At 39.9% G+C, this 22,002-nt stretch overlaps 1 protein-coding gene across 2 annotated transcripts in view; it reads right to left on the reverse strand.

Annotated features, from left to right (window-relative positions):
• Window positions 1-21,772, reverse strand: part of klhl25.S (kelch like family member 25 S homeolog) — a 49,440-nt gene extending 27,668 nt beyond the window's left edge. Inside the window, exon 1 of one of the 2 annotated variants that reach the window (XM_041588221.1) lies at window positions 21,665-21,772. Coding sequence is in view for 1 of the 2 variants with exons in the window: in XM_018255310.2 (XP_018110799.1) it covers window positions 1,471-1,492 (22 nt within the window). In the remaining variant the exon portion in view is untranslated. Of the gene's footprint in view, window positions 1-1,470; window positions 1,580-21,664 lie in introns of those variants that run through there. The other variant, XM_018255310.2, reaches the window with a different exon arrangement.
• Between the last annotated feature and the right edge of the window lie 230 nt (window positions 21,773-22,002).

The raw sequence follows: 22,002 nt of genomic DNA on the forward strand, positions 1-22,002 counted from the left end.
ATCAGTTATAAACGGTGAGTTCTGATGACATTTCTGTCACATGACTCACTGAAATGTGTGTATTATAATAAATAAAGTACCCCCAGTTGTAAAATATAAGGATATTAGAAGTTACCTCGGAGTTCCATGACCTGTATAAAAACACTCGGCCTTCCGCCTCGTGTTTTTATATGGTCATAAAACTCCTCGGTAACTTATAATATCCTTATATTTTACAAGAGGGGGTACTTTATTCACTATATATTTACAAAACCCTTGGCTGTAATCCCCAGAAGAGGCATCACAATCCATGCCACCTTGGCACTCCAGTGCTTCCCAGAATGCACTACTCATAATAAAAAGCAAAGTAGCCCAGGGAGCTTGGCTGGTGACATCTTTGGATGGTAAAGGTCCTTTCCTGTAATGGCTGATCATGCACAGTTGAAAATAATCTGGCCCTGGATTGTACTTTGCATGCCCCCAGCATTCAGAGAGCTACAGCAATAGAAGCTACAGATATGTTTGTGGGGCAAGACCTTTCAGTTCAGTGTTTCAGTGGGATAGCCCTTCCTTTGTCTAGAATACCCACTGGCACATCCAGCATCTAGAGAAACTTATAAACGGTGTAGGTGCTTTACCTAGCGGCCAGAAACCCAGGGAAAGTGGGTCAAGTGGCCAGAGATGGTGGCCGCTAACCCTGCTGTGCCTTTTATAATGAAGTATTGCTGTGGAGCAGGGCAGTGGTGGGGGGCCCAGATGGAGCAGTTTGAAAGGGGGGCTGGGCGGTCTCTGCAGGGGACTGAAGTGGTGCAAAGGCGTTTAATGCCATTGTAAAGTCTATTGGAAGGTTGCCTAGAATCACGTTTTAGGGAACCCGTATAAAATGATGATATCTGATCGAAGGTATGAGATGCTTCCAAATAAAATCCCAAGGCAGGTGTGAAAAGTCAGACTAGCTCCAGTGCTCCACTCCAGCCTCACAAACAGTTAATAAGCCTTTCTCTTGCTCCACAGGTAACACAATGTGCTCAGACCACTGGGATTTCCCAATCAGCACAATTTTGGGAATGTGACTCAGTACAAAGGGCACAAATCCAGCATTGTGTTCAGGGCTGATCTAGATCCTGCTGAATCACTAATAACTAACCCCCCAATCCCATCATCCCCCTCCATGGGCAGCCACAACTCAGCAGCACGTGACCCACACACACTAGGGTTCAATCTGTTCCTGCACTTCCCCATCTGCTGCTGAACAGCCGGGCATGCTGGGAGCTGTAGTCTCCCAAGTCCTGTGAAGTTACAGAATTCAGACGCAAGATGTAAGCACGAGTGAGCGTGGGGAAGAGCAGCAGAGACAGCACAAGGCGGGTTGTACAATACAGCTCATTATGTGCCGAATACAATATTACAAGTATTAAACAATGAGCCGGAGTCAGACGCTCGCACACAGGAGCCGCTATACATTGTCATTTCTTGGTAAAATCCACTTACCCTGCCAAGAGTCTCCGGACATTCACCATTCCCTCCCGGCTAGACCTCCTGCCAGGTACTAGACACAATGTATCCAGCCTGACAACAAACTAGTTCCCACAAGAGTAGGGGAGGGGCGGCATGACAGATATCATGAGCTGGCCAATCACGAAGCAGCAGCAAAGGTGAGGGCGGAGCTGCGTGCGGAAGAGCCAGTCCCGGAGGAAAGATGGTAGGTATGGGCGTGTCCATGGCATTGGGGGCGGTGCCATTCACGGAGGATGCTCTATATAAGGTGAAGTTGAGGTAAAACCCAGTGATGTAGTGTGGGACTGAGCTCCACAACCTGGAAACTTCCAGGTTTCCTGCGTTCATGAGAGTATCACACAATAGGGATAATATGGTGAATGCTGCAAACTGGCCTCCAAAGTGAAGTTTTGTTGTGTCTGAGAGTAAAATTATTTTCGGTCACTGCTGTGGCTAGATATTGTGTGGGCCTGTGACTAGCCTGCATGGCTCATAAATTGTAATCAATTAACCATATTCTGTAAAGTAGTTTATTAAGGTGGTGATACATGGGCAGAACAGCTTGTTTGGAGTGGATCTTGCCCCGAAATGGCCACCTTGAGTAGGGTCCAACGATCGAATCAGGGAATATTTTGATTGATCTGGGGATTTTTAAATCTGCCCGATCAACAACTGGATATTGGTGGGGGAAGCCCCTTCGGAGGGCCCCATTCACTGGCCAATAAGCTGCCAAATTGGACTGTCTGCAGTTTTTATTGGCCCATGTTTAGACTAGGCAACTTTTAAGGAATGATCAGAAAGATAAGATTTAAAGTAGGGATGCCCCAAATCCAGGATTTGGTTCAGGATTCCGCCTTTTTAAGCAGGATTTGGATTCGGCCGAATTCTTTTGCCCGGCCGAACCAAATCCGAATCCCAATTTGCATATGCAAATTAAGGTGGGGAGGGACTTTTTGTGCCCTATCAGTTAAATGCAAATTAGGATTCAGTTCGGTATTCAGCTAAATCTTTCACGTAGGGGGTTCGGCCGAATCCAAAATAGTTGATTTGGTTCATCTCTAATTTAAACCAAGAAAGAACAATAGCATAAATACCATCTGATGTAGCAACTCACAAAGTGGGCCTAAAATGGGTCTTTACAAGGAGCCTATGAAATTCCTTTAGGCAAGGCCCACATCAACAAGTCAATGCAGTTTTCTTTCTACAGGATTTTCAAATGTACCCAAGAAATTGGCTAGCTATTGGCGCAGGCTATTTTTTTTTTTAACATACACAGGCAAATAAACTTGCAGCTGTATGAAGGGGCTGACTCACCAGATTATTGTCCTGTGTATGCTTGGCAGCAGCTGCTTCTCTTACTTTTGGTCTGAGCAGGGGGGAGAGAGACAAAGTGCAGCATCTTGTCTTGTAAGTAAGGTCACAGTGCCATCCTGTACTGGAACCCCATGGAAATAGGCAAAGTGGATCTACTTATTAATGATGATAAGAATAAGGGAAAATGCATGCACATTCACCTACAGCTTTAGGGCTGGGACACACTGGGCGATTTGGGGAGATTTAGTCGCCTGGCGACTAATCGCAGCGACTTTTCTCCCCGAATGCCTCCCCTCACTCTGCGCCTGGATAAAATGAAAAGTCGCCGGCGCTAATCACACACGGCGATTAATTTTCCGAAGTCGCCCGAAGTTGCCTCACGAGGAAACTTCGGGCGACTTCGGAAAACTAATCGCCGCGTGTGATTAGCACAGGCGATTTTTCATTTTAGCCAGGCGCAGAGCGAGGGGAGGCATTCGGGGAAGATTGGTCGTGGAAAGTCGCGGTGATTAGTCGCCAGGCGACTAAATCTCCCCAAATCGCCCAGTGTGTCCCAGCCCTTAAAGGAGAAGGATAGGTGATATCACTGTGAGGCGGGAGATGCCCCAGGTAAGTGAACACAATGGCTGGGTGGTGCACCCCCCATTGATTTCACCTTTCTTCTTTAAGTGAACATTCATTCTGTACCCTATAAGTTATCCAGTCTTTCTACCAAGGATGATGTATCACCTTCCTACTTCTAATACTAGCCATTAACTAAAGCTATACGATGCTTTAAAGTTTAAAGGGATACTGGGAAACGCATCAGTTAATAGTGCTGCTCTAGCAGAATTCTGCATTGAATCCATTTCTCAAAAGAGCAAACAGATTTTGTTATATTCAATTTTGAAATCTGACATGGGGCTAGACATATTGTCAATTTCCCAGCTGCCCCCAGTCATGTGACTTGTGCTCTGATAAACTTCAATCACTCTTTACTGCTGTATTGCAAGTTGGAGTGATATATATATATATATATATATATATAAAACATGTTTTTCCAAGACAGTATCCCTTTAACTTCAGTTTGGCCTACTGTGAGGTACCAGTTGCTCACCCAGCAGTTCATGTGAATATGTGATAAAACTGCTCTTTTTCACAGATTCGCACTGCTCCTGTAAAACTAACCAGCTGTTGGATGGCATAATTTAGAAATTAGGGCTGATATTTTGATAAAATAAAACTCCGCTATTAGTAATGGGCGAAATTGCGCCATTTCGCGTTGGGGAAAAATTAGTTAAACGACGCCGATGTTTCGTTTTTGACATTTTTTCTTTGACACCGGGGAATTTTCGCAGCCATTTTACGAATTTATTCGCCGGTGGCGAATCATGCAAATTTGCGCCTGGCGAATAAATTCGCCCATAACTATCCGCTATCAAGAATGTACACTGGCTCTGAACAACAGGTACCTCACAGATGAGCAAGCATTGCCAGGGATTTAATTGCCCTGGTTTTCGTTGCTGCAACTAGGTCACAATTATAGAATGTTTCAAATATTATAACATTTAAGAAGTTCAATCAGTTCTTTTAATTTGTTTCTAAAACGTAATTGAGCAACTACAAACTGCTAAAAATTAACATATCTGCATTTCAGGATTATAAAGAATAATGAATTTGCTTGCATTTGTTCATGGAGAAAATGATGAATCATGAGAGTTATACTGTTTTTTTTGACAGGTATTGATAGCTTTTTGAAAACCAATTTCCCTTAATGTACATTGTTCACCTTAAAACACCTAGTTGTTTTCAGATAGTTCACCAGAAATAAAGACTTTTTGCTTTCTATTTTCTATTTGTGACCGTTTTTCTAATATTGAAGTGTAAAGTGTAATATTTCATCTTCTAAAGCAGCTCTGGGATGGGGGGTCACCAACTCTTTAACTGTTCTGAATAGTGATGGGTGAAATTGTGCTATTTCGCTTCGCCACGAATTTCGTGAAAAATCCTGCGAAATCAGTGAAAAATTTGTGAAACAATGATTTTGATGCCAATCCGGTGGCGTCAAAATGGGCACCGACATCAAAGTTGACAGCGCCCATTAAAGTCAATCTGCATCCATTAACCGTCGCCGTTGTCGAATTTCATGAAAAATCCTGCAAAACTGGCGAGAAATTTGCGAAACAATGATTTTGATGCCAATCCGACCGCGTCAAAATGGGCACCGGCATCAAAGTTGACGGCGCCCATTAAAGTCAATCGGCATCCATTAACCGTCGCCGGTGTCAAGATTTTTCCAACGCTGGCAAATTTTGGCCGCGGTGAAACACGCAAATTCGAGCCTGACGAATAAATTTGCCCATCACTAGTTCTGAATTGATACATTTAGTTGATACATTGCTTATCTTTGTCCCTGCTGAGCTGAATCCCCGAGTTTCATTACAGGCAGCTGTTAGAATTGATACAATAGTTGCTAATACTCCACAGATGCTGATGAAAAATGTATCAACTACATGTTGCAAAATTGTAACAGTCTGCACCTGAATTACTGAGCTGCCAGACCCAAACACCAGAAACAGGAACATTCAACTTTAAACTTAGTTTTTGGAAAAACTCTAAAAAAAATAAATAGTGGAAAGTAATTGAAAAAAGTCTTTATTTCTGGGGAACAATCTGAAAAACAATTCAACTGAAAAAAGGGTTTGTAAGGTGAGCAACCCCTTTAAGCTAGGGGACATTTATAGCTCATTCTTCTTTTCGTTCAGCCTGTCTCTCTTTAGGGCAATGCTTAGATTGAAAAGTCTTATTAACAGGGTGCTGTAATTCTCCTATTGTATCCTGTGCCTATAGATACAGAATGTCTTTATTAAAAGTCCCTTTTCACTATAATATCAGTTTAGTGCCGCATGACTTCCTGGTGCCATGTAAATAAATGTTGGCTATAGTAAATGTTGGCAAGAGAAAAAGAATGTGACAGTGTTAGGTGTAAAATGTATGGTTGGAGCAGCAGGATAGTCATCCGGCACTACAGAAGGTGCATCTATTCTGGACATTCCACTTTAACTGAAAACTGATTCCTGATACAACAAGGCTTTTGCAGCAAATGATCATATAACCGTTTATATGATTATTCTGTAATCCTTGCTGCTTATATAAGTCCTTACTCCATACAGTGACAGGGTTATTTGTCAGTGGTAAAACGCAAACATGATCAGTGGATTATAAATGAGCCTATATAAACACCGTCATTCAGTAGCTGTACTAGTCTATTTTTTCTAGAAGCCCTGGTTCCATTGACAGATGAACCATGCAAAGTAACAATTTCACTGCAAAGCCAATAAGATAATTTGATTTCACAGCTGCCTGACTGAAAAAGTAGAGAATTCTACTTACATAGTTTACATAAAATACATATTTCTGCTCTGCCTTTAACATAGAAAGTGCATAACTCCATTCTGAATGCACATTGCCAGCTGTGAGTTAATTAGAGATGTACCGACATCACAATTGTTGCAATTGGTGGAATAGTGAATTCTGTGCAAAAGATTCTGGCATATGCCAACCCAAATCGGAACCCTTATTTATTGTAACCCTATTTTGTGTATTTTTACCCTTATTTCCAACAGCTCCTCTCAGTTCCTCTTCAGTCCAAGAATGCTTCCGCTACATCTCTTCAGGTGACTGTGGTAAGTAATTTTACCAGATTTTTTGTTGTTGTGCCATTCTGTGTCCACCGGAGCTAGAGTTAGCCCTCACCCAAACACGGATGCCCAAGTTTCCACAAACTCATCCCCTGCTACTTGTGTCTTTGTGTTAACACTTTGTATGTGCCTCAACTAATGTTACCCCCCCCCCCAGTACAGTGTCTTTTTTTTCCTTCTGCTTCAGCTTATTTTTTTGCACCTGTTAAAAGCAAGTTTTCTTTTTAACCTTGGTGAAGCATTGGGGCTGCGTCCTAGGGACTCGGGGTTGGTCCTGACGATCTTTTTACCCCTAAGCACATTATCTCAGGTGGAGTCTTCAGTGTTTTATCATTTGGATCAGGTAGGCACAGTGTTACTGTGGCTAATATCATTGGGTTTTCCTTAATCAATGTGCCCTGAAGCCTGATTATATCCAGGGTTGTGGCAAGTACTATGGCCCCCCATCCGTATGCCTACCTGGGCATGTCTGAAAAGCGTCCAACAGCATTGGGGTATATGGCCCATAGGCCCTTATGATTTTTTACGGATGGGAGAGGGAGGTGACAGTTAGTTACGTTATTCTGATAACAATGTTTAGTTAGCGGCCTGAACCTTATGGCCTCCCCATACGGGGGTATTATTTTTTTCTTCTGGAGGAATTTTAGGTTTCACAGCAAGCTGCCTCCCTCAAAAGACTTTCCCAAGGTTGAGGTAATTTGCGGCCTCCAGGGTTAAATAAAAGAAAACCCTGAGGTCTTCAATCTACTGGCAGTTAAAAGCTAAAATTAATCTGGGAATGCCACATTTTTTCCAGAGTCTCTTAACTTTTAAAAATGGATGAGCCAGATTGGCCATTGGAGGAACTGTGCAGAGACAATGCTGATATATACAGTACGTTCTATGAGCAATGATAATGCAGTGATAAAGCAATATTATTTCCATGTGCTGGGAGCAGTTCTGTGCAATGATTATCTGCAGTTTCTGAAAGCAGCATTAAGGCAAGACTTGTCTATATGTTATGTGAATGTTGCTAATACAATGTTAGTCTCCATATTTGAGCACTGAGAATATTATGTTGGTCTGCAGGTTCTGTGAGCAGCAGCTGCAGGTAATTAGGTAATTAGGCAATTACTCTGGAGGTCAGTGTTCAGGTGCAGTTAATTAACAGGTAGATACTCCTCCCACTTCCTCCCTTAGCAGCTCAGATTGATTCTCTGAAGCATCAGGTAAGAGTCTGTGTTACAACTCTTCTCTTTTATAGTAAATCTTTGTTAACTAAACTAACATGTACTTCTTCTACTCTGCTTTCTGATTTTAGCTAGTTTAGAAGCTTAGACAGTGCTGAAAGGGAGTAAGAAACTGTTCAGCCAGTATATATTTGTGTATATGTGTATATGTATATGTATATGTGTATGTGTGCATGTAAATACTGGCTAGCTGGGATTTGGCAACCAGAGAAACTGGCCTCTTTACTCTTGGGCAGAGTGCTCTCAATCTGCATAATGTAGGAAATCGTAGTCCTGGCACTGCTTAATATTACAACCAAACTGACTGTATATGTGGAAACATTTCAGTAATTCTAGAGCTGGCTTGAATAACCAAATACAAATGCATATGTTATACATTTATGGACCTCTCACTGCATAATGTAGTAACCAAACTGACTGTATATGTGGAATCTTGTGGATTTAATAATAAATATGAATGTACATGTTATACACTTTTGGTCTGGGAACTGCTTAATATTACACCAAATTGAATGTAGATGAGGTAACATCAGTGGTTCGGGGGCTGGCTATAATAACCACATTAATGCACATGTCATACATTATTTGGTCAGGCCACTGGTTACTGCTATAACCTTATTGTATGTATATGCTTAAACATTTCAGTGACTTTGGGGCTTTCTAAGGTTATAACCAAAAATAAATGTACATGCAATACATTTTCTGGTTTGGACACCAATCAATATAACAACCAAACTGAAGGTCGATGTTAAATGCTGAGTGATTGGTGTGGTAAGGTTCTAGGCATTTCCAGAGGGTGCCTATAGAGCCTCCAGGTTTATATGTAAGCATGGTAACACAAGTCAAGGCTCCAGTATCCCTGGGTCATGTTTGTTTCAAATAACATTCACTTAGGTTACAAGCATGGATTACTCTTGCAAATAAGCCAATTGGGTATCGTATGCTTGCTTATAACAGCAGCCAAGACTGATTTAAAGACAGCAGCCAAGTCAGATATATGTATTGTGAACTTAATTAAGTGCATCAGGTATTATACCCTTATATACAGCAGTCCATAATGGGGGACTGTGCCCTGGTAAGTATGCCCCAATCAGTAAATAGGTTACAGATACAGTGAATGTGGTAACTGATGTAGACATATGTCTTGTCCAAATGGATTGGCTAAGGCCAATTCTGATTCATACAAATGCTATGTAATATATAGGATTATGCACTGTGTATCACAAAGGTTGTGTGAGAGTAGTGGCCAATTCTGGCTTAAAGGTATATAGCTATACTGCATATGGGCGTTAATGCAATAATCAAACAGCAGGTAGGTATTGAACAATTGCTGTGTTATAACCATGAGCTTGTAGACCACAACCATTGGGGTCTATGTGGTCCATATTTTTGTTACATTCATAACTATAGGCTGTTGGGAGTAGTTATCAGTCTTAAGGTACTCACTAATTAGAATCTATTTTCTATGACTGGACTTTATTAAGAAAATAAGCTATATACTGTATCCTGCATTTTGTGATAAGATTGGCCTGGGGCTGAATGGATGTAGATAGGTGTACAGTCATATATTTATTCAACAAGGATTCTAATATCGCCACAGCCGGAGATCAGGCAAGATAAATGTTCTGTATATTCCAATGATAAATCTAGGTCTATTTACAAAACTGGTATGATAGTCATCAAGATCTCTTTCTTAGGTTACAGGGGTGCAACTTATCTGGTCTCAGTCTGGAAGTCAGTGGGTACATCAGTCAGTGCAAATTTTAGTTATTTCACATATACTGGATCCTCTACTGCCGCAGGGTTTTAGAGCCTTGCAATGAGGTGTTCTATAGTACAGACCTATTCAGTTTGTCTCAAGTACAATAGGGGTCCAGTCAGCTCATGGGCCATATTATATAAATGGGTACCATATAAAGCTGGCTGTAAAATTAGGTATACTCCATCAATGCAGCTATAGCTAAAGTTTCAGTTCCATTTAAAAAATAAATAAATCAATCAATAGGTTCATTATAACAGGCTGTTTCTGTCATGTTAACCCTTATGGTGGACAGGAGGCATGCAATTATGGCATACTGGGTTCTTAAGGTCTGTTACTCTGGGTTTGGCCTTTTACACCGCCATAGACTGGCTAGTTGGGATAAGTATCATAAGCCTTAACTTCAAGCTATAAAAATTGTCTTATTCACTGTATCCTTTTGGACCAAGGCTGCAGTATCGGCCTTAGGCAAGGCCCTGGTTATGGCATCTCTTACCAACAAGCTTGGACATGCTAGTATAGTTAGTAGGGGAGTTCCATTACAGAATAATAGGTGAATAATTCTATCCCCATACCTAGATTCATTTTAATCTTGAACATTTAAGAATAGTCTTTATGAACTGTCCTGGTCCCAAGCCAGAGCCCTTGGATATGAATATAACCCATCTCTAGCAGTATTGTTGGTTGTTCTACTTCCTGAAATCAGTCAAATTTCTTCCTAGAGGGTAAACTCGTGGGAACATGCCATACGGATTTGATTCTAGGGGCAATCTATGGGATACAATAACTTTAGCTATGTACAGGTCACATCCGTGAAGGCTCGAGGACGGTATCATAGCAAGGTTATGTATATCTGCATGAATTTCTGTTACCAGGTCCATTTCAGGGCACGGTGATCATAATTACTATCCAGTCTTGTTTGGTGGAGGATCATGAGCTAATGATAAAAACAATTTCAATCTATACAGACTGCAGAATGCTCCTAGATACCTCACAGGGCAGGTAAGGTATACCAACAGTGGCAGCACTCCTTCTCCATGAGTAATTTCACTGACCTTTCTTTGAGAGGTGTATTGGTTATGGTCCATAATAAATACAGGTTCCTTAGTATTAAAGAGATGGGGAACTACACTAGGTGATATCATGTATTGGTAGTGTCATACAAAGCAGGGTCATGTAGAATACTAGTGATAGTATTTTTCCTTCCCCTACTAAATCCTCTTTTGCAGGTACCATGCTTTCGAGCCATTTCCAAGAATCCTCTTGAGAATGTTATACGGTTGGAATAAATGTGCTGGTATGTAGTGGGAGTAAGACTATGGAGAAGTGTTACTCTGTGTTCCTATCCGCTTCTCTTTAATCAAAGAGTTCTCTCTTTTTAAAAGGAATTGTCATGCTGGTTTCACACTCTGTATCATTACTTTCGTGTGGGTTCTTCCTTTAAGGAGTACTATTTCCTTTTCTTTCTCTGCCAGTCCATTTCCTCTGAAAATACAGAGTTCATAGGTTTTCCACAAGGTGATTTCGGTCCACCATCCACCTATGGGGGTTTCACTCTTCTGAGTTTTATCTGGTATAGATTTCACTCGGCCAGTTTTACTTATGTGGAACAAATTCCCTCCCATTGGGATATTAGCTTGCTAAATCCTGGTAAGTATGACATGGAGTTGTCCACAAAAAGGGAAGATTGTATCATACTTACTGTGATCTTCCTTTCCTGGATAACTCCATGTCATAGTTCCCATCCCTTCTTCGGTAGTTTCTAGAAGCTTATTACGAGACACCGGACTGGGGGGTGGGGTTGGGCTTTTATAGCATTGGAGAGGATCCTTCTGATCGGAGCACTGGGGCGGGGCTATCCCGGTAAGTATGACATGGAGTTATTCAGGAAAGGAAGATCACAGTAAGTATGATACAATCTTCCCTTTTTCATTACTTTAAAACACTTAAATTTTTTGGTGTTACTGTTCCTTTAATAAGCCCTAAGGAACTGTTTACCAGTTTCTGTTTTGCTACTCTTGGATGAAGAAAAAGCATGCAATTCCATGGACTGCAACTGATTGTCTGATCAGTATCGAGGATCTCGGTTCACATGTTATCCATGTCATTTAAGTGTTGTCCATGTTAAACTTAGCACTGTCAATGTAGTCATTGTTTTTATGGTTGATTAATACCATAGTGATAATAGATAGACGGGAGCCTTAACAATCACGGGTAGTGTTTGAATAAAGTCTTTATTGCCAAGCATCTTTAAAAACACAAACAGGTATCTTCCTAGAGCTCTTTAACTAAACCATGACGTGTCTAATCGCCTGACGCGTTTCGTGCCTCTTTGGCACTTCATCAGAGGTGCCAAAGAGAGGCACGAAACGCGTCAGGTGACTAGACACATCATGCTTTAATTAAAAAGGTGCCAAAGAGAGGCACGAAATGCATCAGGTGACTAGACACGTCATGGTTTAGTTAAAGAGCTCCAGGAAGATACCTGTTTGTGTTTTTAAAGATGCTTGGCAATAAAGACTTTTTTTTATTCAAACACTTCCCATGGTTGTTAGGCTCCCGTCTATCTATTATCACTTTGGACGTTGTCACTGTTTCTGGAGCGGAGTCTAGTCGGCGGAGGGCCACCACGAGGGTAGATGCGGACCTACTACATGTAAGTAATTTGTATGCTTTGATTAATACCATAACTGGAAAGCGGATTCTCCAGAGGAGATGAAGTCATAAATGCAATGCAATATTAATGATAAGAAGCTAATGATTACAAGGGTTGGAGGAGTTTATTTTAATAGCAAAATGCATGGGTGCGCATGTTTTAAACCCCCTATTTGTAGAAGACCAATATCAGATGTGTCCATCCCCCCTAGTGAATGATTTGGAATTGGGTGTAGAGAACAAGAATGCCTTTTAGGAGGCTGCAGATCACTCTAGACTTCTAGTGCTAAGGTTCCTGATGAAGCACAGTAATTGCTCCAGTATAAAATGTACCATGGGAATTTTGTAATAGGTAATAGCCTTCTAAACACATGGGGTTATGAATCCATCATGTACAATAATATGTTATATATTAAGCTAAAAGAAGAGAACTAATGTCCTAAAAGGCATACAGCGTTATCAAATCCATATACAGTATTCCATTTCATAACCAGACTTTCGCATTCGTCAGATAAACAAGAATCATCCTGGGTTGCCTATTCCCCCCCCCCCCCCCCAAAAAAAACCATACTGTGTACATTAAGGGGCAGATTCATTAAAGTGGACCTGTCACCCAGACACAAAAATCTGTATTATAAAAGTTCTTTTCAAATTAAACATGAAATCTAATTTCTATTTTTTATTAAAGCATTCATAGCTGTTATAAGCTCATTTAAACATCTCAGCTGTCAATCAAATATTGTCTGCCCCTCCTCTATGCCCTGGGCATAGAGGCGAGGCAGACAATTGCTTTCACTTTCAGCACTTCCTAGATGTCACTGCTCTCACCACATTTCCCCGTTCTCGTCACCATTTAATTGTGTAACCAGGGCATGGGGATGGACATATCGCCCCCTATTCTGGTGCACAAATAAGATTCTGAGATGATACAAGGCTTGCCTTAATAACAGTGTCCACAAAATGGCTCCTGCCTGCTTGCTATAATTATGAGTTCCCAGACTGAAGAAAACAAGATTCAAATAATTTATATAGTGTAATTAAAGTTAATTTTGCTTGACTAATGTGATAAAATAGGATTTTGAATAATTTTTTTGGGTGACGAGTCCCCTTTAAGGCTCGAATTGAAAATTTGAATTTTCAAAAAAAAAAATTATGGTCAAAACTGTCAAACTTGATTAGGGAGTTATCCAAATTCAATTTGAGTTTTTTTTTTTTTTTTTCTAATAAAAACATTCTTCGATTCGATTTTTGAAATTTATCATAGTCCGGCCCATTAAGAATCCTAATTTGACTATTCGCCACCTAAAACCTGCCGAATTGCTGTTTAAGTCAATGAGAGAGGTCCAGGGATCAATTTGGAGATGTTTGTAGCCTTCCTGACATTCAAGTTTTATAGACAAAAGACTCAAATCATATTTGATCGAATTTGATTCCAATTGGGTGGTTTCAATTGTTCCGAGTTGAAGAAAAAATTCTATTTTAATAATTTCAATTGGTCGAATTTATGGGAGTTTATTCGACCTTTGATAAATGTGCCTCCCAAAGTAAACGTAACATTAGGAGTCTTGACACAAGCTAATTGAACCCCTGTAATGTAATTCACAAATCAAACAATAGACCGCTGAAATAACTAATGTACTGTCAATATATACAGTCCAGAACTGGCTACATGACATTTTACACAATGTACTACACTGGTATGTACTAAATGCATAAGCAATATCACAGCATCTGGTTATTAATATTGCTATTATCTTTTAAATTCATATTAATATTGCTATTATCTTTCATGCAGTGGTTTACCATATATCTAGTAATTCTGAATACTCAAAGATGTTGAGAAAAGTACAGACAAACAGGATCTCATTCCTACTATTCTGCAAAGCTTTGCTCTAAACAAGATACAGGGAGTCCTCGAGTTACATACACCCGACTTACATACAACTCATACTTACAAACATAGGCTATTACTAGGGATGCACCAAATCCACTATTCGATTCGGCTGAACCCCTGAATCCTTTGCAAAAGATTAGGCCAAATCTGAATCCTAATTGGCCTATGCCAATTAGGGGTAGTAAATGGAAAACATTTTTTACTTCCTTGTTTTGTGACAAAAAGTCATGTGAGTTCCCTTCCCTAATTTGCATATGCAAATTAAGATTCAGATTTGGTTCGGCCGGGCAGAAGGATTAGGCCAAATCCAAATCCTGCTAAAAAAGCCTGAATCCTGGCCTAATCCTGAACTGGATTCGGTGCAACCCTAGCTATTACAGTTTCGTACTGTGGCTTGCTTGGCCTTTATTGGCATTTTGCTTTAATAAACCACCTGTCCCAAAACCACCTGTCCCAATCCCCTCTAGAGTGTGATGTCTACTGCGGAACACAGAAAGGTAAAAATAAATGCTATGTTAAGACAAACATCTGTCTAAGTTGCATTTAATAAGTAAATGTATATGTTTCAACTTACATACAAATTCAACTTAAGCACAAACCTACAGATCCTATCTCGTGCGTAACCCGGGGACTGCCTGTACAATGAATCAAAGGGAAAGTCTTACCTTGGCAATATAGGCTGTTAAATTGTTGGATGCTCTCTAGTAGAGGAAGCATAGCTCTCTGCTTAGGGGCATATGTATAAACTCCAAATGTTGTAAACTGTGTTTTCCCCTTGCAATTTAATTCTCTGCAAACATGTAGTAACTACTCCAGTGTCAAGGGGTATATTTATCAAAGAGTAAAGTCAAAGATCACAGTTCGCTAGATTGAAATTCTGGCTCTCTCCTATCATTTCTATGGGATTTTTAAAGGCATATTTATCAAATGGTGATCTTTCACTTTCACCCTTTGATAAATATGCCTTTAAAAATCACATAGAAATGAAAGGAGAGAGGCGGAATTTCACTCTTAAAGGAGAAGGAAAGCCCCAGGGCGCAAAACCCCTCCCTCCTCCCCCCTGGCCTACCTGTCCCCCTGGGCAAATGCCCCTAACTTGTTACTCACCCCTCTGTGCAGGTCCTGTCCACGGAGTTCACAGTCGCCATCTTCTCCCACGCGCGTCTTCTTCCTGCTCTGACCGGCGTCTTCTGGCGCATGCGCAGTAGGAACAGGTACCGGTACAGCTCTACTGCGCATGCGCCGAATGTCACGAAGTGAAATCGGAAAACTTCGTGACATTCGGCGCATGCGCAATAGAGCTGTACCGTACCTGTTCCTACTGCGCATGCGCCAGAAGACGCCGGTCAGAGCAGGAAGAAGACGCGCGTGGGAGAAGATGGCGACTGTGAACTCCGTGGACAGGACCTGCGCAGAGGGGTGAGTAACAAGTTAGGGGCATTTGCCCAGGGGGGAGGAGGGAGGGGGGGCAACACAGGGGAGGGGGGGAGGGGTTTTGCGCCCTGGGGCTTTCCTTCTCCTTTAACGGACTGTGGTGATCTTTAACTTTATTCTTTGATAAATATACCCCCCCAGGAATCGGCTGTACCTCCTACTTTATAACTGTGGCAAAGGTTGCATGGCTAACGGAAAAAAATGCAAAATAGGGTAATTCTGTTACGATTTTTACATTGCCTTTATAAATACCCTTCATGGCTGCAGAAATTACCCTGACAAAGAAATGCACAGCTAATAAATTGTGGAGAATGTGGTGTCTGGATTTAAACAAACAAAATTGCATAGCTTATTAATTAAGACACATACGTTTAGTTGAAATGCAGGAAATTCCAAATGGAAAGAGTAATTGTACATATTGTACCTACACAGAGCTTCTCATACCAATAAATAGTAAATTGGATGAAATGTAATGCTTCCAAAGCTGCCCCATTGGCAAAACTACATTTTAATATGGTTGGCATGTTAAACCTAAATGTTTAGCCATATAATTAGTTTGAATATTGAATAAAGCTGTGAATTACAGGAAGGCCATCTCCCACAGAGTGCCAATAATTCCAAACTTTTAAAATGATTTAAAATGATTTATTTTATTTATTTAAAATACTAAAATAGTATCTTGTACCTGATTCTGAACTGCATAATCCTTATTGCTGGCAAATTTAGGGGCATATTTATCAAGGGTCGAATTTCAAATTGAAAAACTTTAAAATTGGAATTCAAAAAGACCAACCGAAATCAAGTCAAAGTTTTTTTTTTTTGTGTTCAATAGGTCCGTTTTCAATCGAATAGGTCCATATTCGGGCTGAATTCAAATAGTTTGAATCGAAGGAATAGCGCATTCGATGAATTAGATTCAAAGTTTTTCCCAAATCCACCAATTGACTCCAAATAGGTTCTAGGAGGTCCCCCATAGGCTAAAACAGCAATTTGGCAGGTTTTAGATGGCGAATGGTTGAAGTCGAATTTTTAAAGAGACAGTACATGATAAATTTTGATATTCAAATTTTTTAATTTTTTTCAAATCGAATTTGGACTATTCCCTAGTCGAAGTACACAAAAAAATAGCTCGAAATTCTATTTTTTTTCATTCTAAAATTCACCTCGACCTTTGATAAATCTGCCCCTTAATGTTTAAATATTCTTTGGCAGTCTTAAATAGAGATCCAAATTACAAAGATCCCTTTTTCTGAAAAACCCCTGTTTGGAATCATTCTGGATAATACATTCTTTACATATAGTCTGGGTGTTGCAGCTTTGCGCTTTGAGCTTGACCTTTGCAGCTACCCAAGATGCAGTAGATTTATTATTTTATGTCACAATCCTATTCTGTATCTGCTGGTGTTCTTCAATTACTGTTGGCTTCTCACTGTATTTTTTTAGCATACTATTCGGCTACACGTTTTAAATAGTGTTCTAACCTTGCACAGAGCTGTGCTGGATACTTTAGATACAACACTGGACAAGATACAGAAAAATATTAACAATTTAATTTTTGTTGCTATGAGTATAAATATAAGGGACAAAGTATACATTGTGACCTGTATTTGATTTGAATATTTGAACATTTCCAAAAATACACAATTTTCACACCACAGTTCAGAATTTCACACAAACATGTATGAATGAGGCATATCATACACTAGCAAGGAAGTGAGACGTATATATTGTTGCAGGCCGGGGGCAGCATAGACCATAAATGGTGGTGCAGCCTGACACCAATACTTCTAAATATACTTACACTTAAATAAACTTTGGTTTCTTATACTTGATGATTTAATCTCTAATTACTATAGGCCCAGAGTTTTGGTATTGGAGTATTACATTTTTATATATAAGACAGATTGGTCTTGGGGCTTTGGCTCCCCATAGACGCAAAGATCTCTCTTGCTCTTGCTAGTTAGTGTATTTATTTGTTATGTGAAGTAAAGCCACAAAACAAACTGGCATGTTTAGTTGGCAGCTATTTTACATTTTGACATGAATTTATAACCACAACAATTCAAGAACAGTTCAAGATGTCTGTAGAGTAAATGTCATTCAACAGGGGTCATTTAGATATGGGGCAGCTGTGATTGGATTAATCCCCTACACTGTGTAAAAGTGTGTTTTGACACAGGGGATGTGATTTTTAAGAATGCTACACTTTATTATTTTTATCTTGTCTTTCCCATGAAATTCATGTTTTTGAGCTCTTCCAGCAACATGATTCTGAATATTTGAGCACTTTGAGGTTGGAGAGGACTTACTCTGTTTTGCAGGAGTGGGAACAATACTGATTTGGGACTTAATTTTTTGGTAACAGAATGTTCCTGCTGCACAACATTCACACTGGGAGCTCCCTTCCTGTGCAAGTGTCAGATGGTGGAGCCAACTTAAAAAACAAAACCATTGTTACCCCAAACTGGAGTGCAGGCTCTGTTACCCAGCACCTTTGGTGGGGGGAAATATTTAAAGGTAACAGGTGCCCTTTAAAACAAAGTTTTGCAAAAAATTCGCCACTCGTGAAATGTTGCTGACTCCCATAAAGTCTATGGGCGTCAAAAAATTGACGCGCATCTTTCTCTTTGACGCACAACTCCATACACGAAAAAATTTGCCCATCCCTACACCCGAGCTAAGAATGGGTGGCAAAACGCTGAGTAACCTTCCACCTTTATTTATTAAATTGCAACTACTTTGCTGTATTGGTTAGATCAGGGGTCCCCAACCTTTTGAACCCGTGAGCAACATCGAGAATAAAAGGAGTTGGGGAGCAACACTAGCATGAATAATGTTCTTGTGGTGCCAAATAAGGGCTGTGGTTGCCATTTGGTAGCCCCTATGTGGATTGTCAACATACATTGAGGATCTATTTGGCAGTGCACCTGGTTTTTATACAACCAAAACTTTCCTCCAAGCCTGGAATTCAAAAATAAGCTCCTGCTTTGAGGACACTGGGAGCAACATTCAAGGGGTTGGAGAGCAACATGTTGCTCACAAGCTACTGGTTGGGGATCACTGGGTTAGATCATACATTTTAGAGCACTTTCCTTTGTCTGTGATTTGTTATAACATTCATGTATGCAATTACAATGCCATCTAGTGTAACAAATGTGCAAACAATGTTCTGTGTTCAGTAAATGTATCATTTTAACACTTCTTAGAATGCTCATGCTTACATAAGCAACAGTTTATTCATTAGTTATTATTAGTGGTTGCTATTAAGTAATTACTGCCATTCCTAGTCTCAGTTTGCTTTTGAAATTAATTCTAATTGAACATATAAATATTCATGTTGTACCTTTGCTCTTTCTACCTACTTCTCTTGCCCCCCAAATCTAGAGATTGTCTGATAATGACTTTTATGAAACAATACATTTTTGAGCGTGCATTTTAACTTAATTTATGATTTTTGCTCATATCAAAATACTATCTTTGGCAGAAAGAAAGACAGTCACATAACTCTGATAGATAAATAGTTATCCTGTATACAATTAGGACAAAAAATAACTATTAGTAGAAAATTACTGTATGTCATTATTAAAAAGGTGTAGTTGTCACGAAGGTTTTCTGTTTTTTAGTTTGAAAAAGATTGACGCCAATACCTTGTCTGCTTCAAATGGGGGGTTGCCAATCTTTATTCCATGGTGCTCATGACACTTCACAGTGATCAAACATTTCGGGACCCATGCGGTGCCGAAATGTTTGATCACTGTGAATGTGAATCACCTAATTGGACTTTCACTTCTGTTTTTTAGTGCTGGTCTCCACTGCCATGGGTTCAGGCCAAAAGAGCAGTCAAATAACACCTCAGTTGCTCTGCAGTGGAAAACATAAACATGTACCTACTGTACAGAAGTGCAGACGCTTAAGTATAAAAGAAACGCATTTTACTTGCAGTTTGCTTTGTTGGGTAGAAAGAGTTTTCAGTTTAATCATTTGCAATAGAGAATAGATGTCATTGATGGATATCCACGATTATGAATTTAACAGAGAAATTGTGGGCAAAGGTTAAAGAGAGGGATAATAAACAGATAACAATTGCTCAGGAATCCGATAAGCTTCACTAAACAGAAATGTTTTCAGGGACTGGTTAAAGTAACAGTCGTTTAAATTAATATGTACATAGGCACGATGTATCAAGCCTAATACAAACGAACTACATGCACCGTACCAGTTGCAGAGTTTAAACTCTGCATCTACTCTGTGTGTTTTTGATAACTCATAAAATTCCAATTTAATTATAGATAAGACTGAAAAATTCATTCTGTCAGTGGTGATGTACATGTCAATCAGATAAATGCTGGAAGATCTGCTATACAGTGCTTCCCTTTGACATCAGCAAAGACATTTACTGTACAAGACATTCTCTGATTCCTTTATATTTCAATTTTCAAGACATTGTCTGGTTGTAAATGCATAAGCAACCAGACAAAGGCTGACATTTTACTAATTCAAATATGTGGCATCTGGGAGTTTGTGAAGATGAAATATATCAACCTTTACTTTTGGACATTAGTATGAAATTCCTGGCTAGAAATTTGGTTAAATACATGGCATGGGCTGGAAACACTAGGGGGTTATCTACTAAACTCTGAATTCAAAAATCCTGAAAAATTTGTGATTGATTTTTTTTTTTCAAATAAAATCAGACTTTTAAAAAATCACAAATTTTTCGGAATTTATTAAACCCTGAGGATGGAAAAATCTGAATCTGAAAATCTGGCATCTCAGACCTGTCGAGGATGCATGTAAGTCAATGGGAGAAGTCCCAATGAGTTTTTGATGTGCAATGGTTGTATGGTTTTGTGCAATACCCCGAAGTTTTCGGGTGAAAATCCCGAAAAAAAATTTGAAAATTGGATATAAATCTGAGAAAATTGTAAAACTCTGATTTTTTTTCCCGCAAAGCAAATTTCGGGAAAATGTAAGAATAAATAAACGTAAAAAACCAGAGCGGATTTGATCAGAGTTTGTAGCTGAAAATATTGAGCTAAATCCGGACTTTGATAAATAACCCCCTAGATGTCACTGCTGTCCCAAATATACTAAATTATATATGAATCCATAAATATTATCTTTACCATCAGAATGGCATATTTTATTTAAAAAACAGCATAATGTTTTGTTGACTTTGGACAGAATTGCGTGCTTTATATTTCTATGCTAAAATGATAAATAGACACTTATACGTCATAAAAAGTTTTTCCACCCCATTTATTTAACCTCCAGGGGCCTCATTTATGCAACTAGTTCATATAGCAAAGTACAATATCCTGACATTAATTGCAGATTTTTTCACCACAATGCTGTATATTTCCCAGAATTCCAGTGCAATTGCAGCCATTTGGCACAATTTGCTTACAAACACCAATATGGATGCAAAAAAGGATTCAATTTTGTAAATCATACACAAGTTGTGGCTTTAATTATGATATTAATGACTAATTTACTTGGCCCAAGTCAATTGCAACTATTGATGTAACCCTCTGTTTTCAGGATTCCCTAACACTTCTGCTCTGTTCATCAGACTACTCTGGCCAGGTGCACTGGCACTCTCTGCAAGTAGCCACTAGTTGCTATGAGCATCAGTGGGCACAAGTTAGATTCCTGCATGGTTTCGGTTGGGCAGACCCCTGTCCGACCCCAGACCGGCTACCAAACCCGCCTGGGACCTGCAAAACTAAAAGTGATGGCATAGTGGACCAGAAGTAATGTCACTCTGGACCGTGGATCAGCTGGGTAAGGGGAAAAATAGCTGTATCATTAGAGGAAGATGGTGGGGGATCAATCCCATACTTAAACGAACGGTAACACCAAAACATTCAAGTGTTTTAAACTAATGACAGTATAATGTAGTGTTGCCCTGCACTGGTAAATCTGGTGTGTTTGCTTCAGAAACACAACTATAGTTTATGTAAAGAAGCTGCTGTGTAGCCATGGGGGCAGCCATTCAAGCACAGGATAAACAATATATATCAGATAAGTTCTGATGAATCCCATTGTATACTACAGAGCTTAATCTTGAAATCACGGAGCACCAGCAAATTTAAAACATCCGTTTATTTAGAAAATAGTAAAAAATTAACAGAGCATAGTGAGCCCAATAGCTCCATAGCTTTTACGCGTTTCGTGGTCAACCCACTTCCTCAGAAAGCTTTACCAATAGTGATGGGCTCACCTGTTGTCCCTTGTAGACACAGTTTCCTCCATAACTCATATCCCTTCCACTGGTCTCCCTTCCATCACTTTGATCCTAGGCATAACCCCTGCTTTGTCTTACGCTTGATACTACTATCACCAGCTCCCCCCTATGGCCCCTCCCTCTGCAACTCTATGCTAATACCACCCCTCTACACCACTACCCCCCTTGCTCTGGGGAAGGCAGATGGGAGCTATTCAAGGTAAAAGAAAACACCCCCTTCCTTCCTCCTTTAGTCCGTCGTGTCTCCTCCCATCTTCACAGGCAACCCAGGAAACTACAATACCCATAACCCCCAACACACTCCTCCTGTTCCC

The sequence above is a fragment of the Xenopus laevis genome, chromosome 3S (genome assembly GCF_017654675.1).
Source record: "Xenopus laevis strain J_2021 chromosome 3S, Xenopus_laevis_v10.1, whole genome shotgun sequence".
In the NCBI taxonomy this organism is placed as follows: domain Eukaryota; kingdom Metazoa; phylum Chordata; class Amphibia; order Anura; family Pipidae; genus Xenopus; species Xenopus laevis.